Source organism: Babylonia areolata, chromosome 8 (genome assembly GCF_041734735.1).
Source record: "Babylonia areolata isolate BAREFJ2019XMU chromosome 8, ASM4173473v1, whole genome shotgun sequence".
In the NCBI taxonomy this organism is placed as follows: Eukaryota; Metazoa; Mollusca; class Gastropoda; order Neogastropoda; family Buccinidae; genus Babylonia; species Babylonia areolata.
In genome coordinates this window covers 30637662-30640161 of record NC_134883.1, presented here as the reverse complement: position 1 = coordinate 30640161, position 2500 = coordinate 30637662, and the positions used below count along the sequence as shown (strand labels likewise).

The 2500-nt window shown below is 43.6% G+C and overlaps 1 protein-coding gene across 5 annotated transcripts in view; it reads right to left on the bottom strand.

Moving 5' to 3' along the window:
• The window catches only part of LOC143284731 (uncharacterized), a 41221-nt gene that overhangs the window by 26037 nt on the left and 12684 nt on the right, over positions 1-2500 (bottom strand). For all 5 annotated transcript variants that reach the window (XM_076591684.1, XM_076591685.1, XM_076591682.1 and 2 more), the window contains exons 4-5: positions 2079-2214; positions 427-575 (exon numbers count right to left, since the gene is read on the bottom strand). In XM_076591684.1, the coding sequence (XP_076447799.1) occupies positions 427-575; positions 2079-2214 (285 nt within the window). The remainder of the gene's footprint in view (positions 1-426; positions 576-2078; positions 2215-2500) is intronic.

The following is a 2500-nucleotide window of genomic DNA, read 5'->3' as shown; positions in this document are numbered from 1 at the left end:
GCGCACGAAAACGAAACAACCCACGGTATCACAAGGACTGTCCCTGGCAAAATTATGTAGAAAAATCCACTTCGATAATAATATTAATAAAAATAATGATAGCTTTTACATAGCGCTGAATCGTGCGTGGAGACAAATCAAAGCGATAGAAAAACAAATAAAACTGCAGGCAGAAAAAAAGGTGGCGATCTCAGTGTAGCGACGTGCAGACAGAGAGGAAGAGAGGAGGATATGGAGAGAGAGAGAGAGAGGGGGGGGGGGGGAGAAAGACCAGAGAAAGACAGAGGCACAAACACACACACACACACACACACACACACACACACACACACACACACACACACACACACACACACACACGGAGTATGCCGCACGAATTTCACACAGAGAAATCTGTTGCGACAAAAAGAGTGATACTGTTTTTACCTGACTCTGGACCTGATGGTGAGTCGTTGACGTCTGGCGGTGGCACGGTTCCTGGAGGGTCTGGTCCGGACGGTCTGCTTGAGGTAGTCCACCAGGTCGTCTCTGTTGTCGTCCTTGTCCCAGACCCCCACCTTCAGCAGCACCTCACCCTGAAAGGAGGGAGGAAGGAAGGAAGGAAGGAGGGGGGATGGGAGGCAGGGGGTGGGGTGGAGAGAACCAGCTGTTAGGGGGCGTTGGTGGAGAATGTCAATTGTTTCTCGCGCGTATATTTCGTGTATGTTTACTGTCATATGAATACCCCCCCCCCTCCACACACACACACACCCAAAAAAAACACAAAAAAACAAACCAAACAAACAACCAAAAATCAAAACAAAAACAACAATAACAAAAACCACCACCAATAAAATACAACAACAAAGAAACAAAACAAAACAAAACAAAAAACAAACAAAAAAAAACCCCAAAACCCAACAACAACAAAACGATGTGTCACTTCGTAGAATTGTAAACTGTTGGAAGAAGTACTTTTGAGTTGCGTTCGTAGAATTGTAAACTGTTGGAAGAAGTACTTTTCTTTGAGTTCGTAGAATTGTAAACTGTTAGAAGTACTTTTGTTTGAGTTCGTAGAATTGTAAACTGTTGGTTGGGTTCATAGAATTGTAAACTGTTGGTTGGGTTCGTAGAATTGTAAACTGTTGGAAGAAGTACTTTTGGTTGAGTTCGTAGAATTGTAAACTGTTGGAAGAAGTACTTTTGGTTGAGTTCGTAGAATTGTAAACTGTTGGAAGAAGTACTTTTGGTTGAGTCCGTAGAACTGTAAACTGTTGGAAGAAGTACTTTTGGTTGGGTTCGTAGAATTGTAAACTGTTGGAAGAAGTACTTTTGAATTGCGTTCGTAGAATTGTAAACTGTTGGAAGAAGTACTTTTGGTTGAGTTCGTAGAATTGTAAACTGTTAGAAGTACTTTTGTTTGAGTTCGTAGAATTGTAAACTGTTGGAAGAAGTACTTTTGGTTGAGTTCGTAGAATTGTAAACTGTTGGAAGAAGTACTTTTGATTGGGTTCATAGAATTGTAAACTGTTGGAAGAAGTACTTTTGGTTGGGTTCGTAGATTTGTAAACGTTTGGTTGGGTTCGTAGAATTGTAAACTGTTGGAAGAAGTGCTTTTGGTTGAGTTCGTAGAATTGTAAACGGTTTCTCTTATGCATCATTTACGCTGCGTGTTTCAGTGTGTGTATACCTACAAGAATAACACAACGATACAATAATAATGTAGTGTCATACCGGTTTCAGAATCCAACGTTTTACAGCTACTGACTTACTGAGCGAAGAAGGAGTATAGTTGGGGCCTGGAGAATGTGTAAAATATATATATATATATATTGTACACAAAATGTGTGTGGCTGCATACTCACGAGGGAGAGACAGAGAGTCAGTCAATCAGCTAGACACACGAGCACACAGAGAGAAAGAGAGGAGGATGTGAAGAGAGAGAGGGAGGGGGGGAGGGGAAAGACTAGAGAAAGACAGAGACACAGAGACAAGGAGAGAGAGACAGACAGACAGACAGACAGACAGACAGATAACCAGGGCACACAGACAGACACAACAACTCGTCCACCCTTCACTCCAATACAACAGGAACGTACCGGCCAGGAGCTGAGCCCAAAGGTCATAGGGTTGCGAACTCCGCCCACAAACATCCCGAACACAATGCTGTCCTGATTCCTGACCTCCCCTGTCGCCTTCTTCCCGTAGGGACAGAAGGACGTGTCTGAGGGGCGCCTGGAGAGAGAGAGAGAGAGAGAGAGAGAGAGAGAGAGAGAGAGAGAGAGAGAGAGAGAGAGAGAGAGAATGCAGTCATGATGATCATGAACATGATGTATGGCTGCCTACATGGCGGGGTGAAAATGGTCATACACGTAAAAGCCAGTCATGTTCATACGAGTGTTCGTGGGAGCTGCAGCCTACGAACGAAGATGAAGAAGAAGAAGAGTGATGATGATGATGATGATGATGATGGTGATGGTTGTGGTGATGGTGGTGGTGGTGATGATGATGATGATGATGA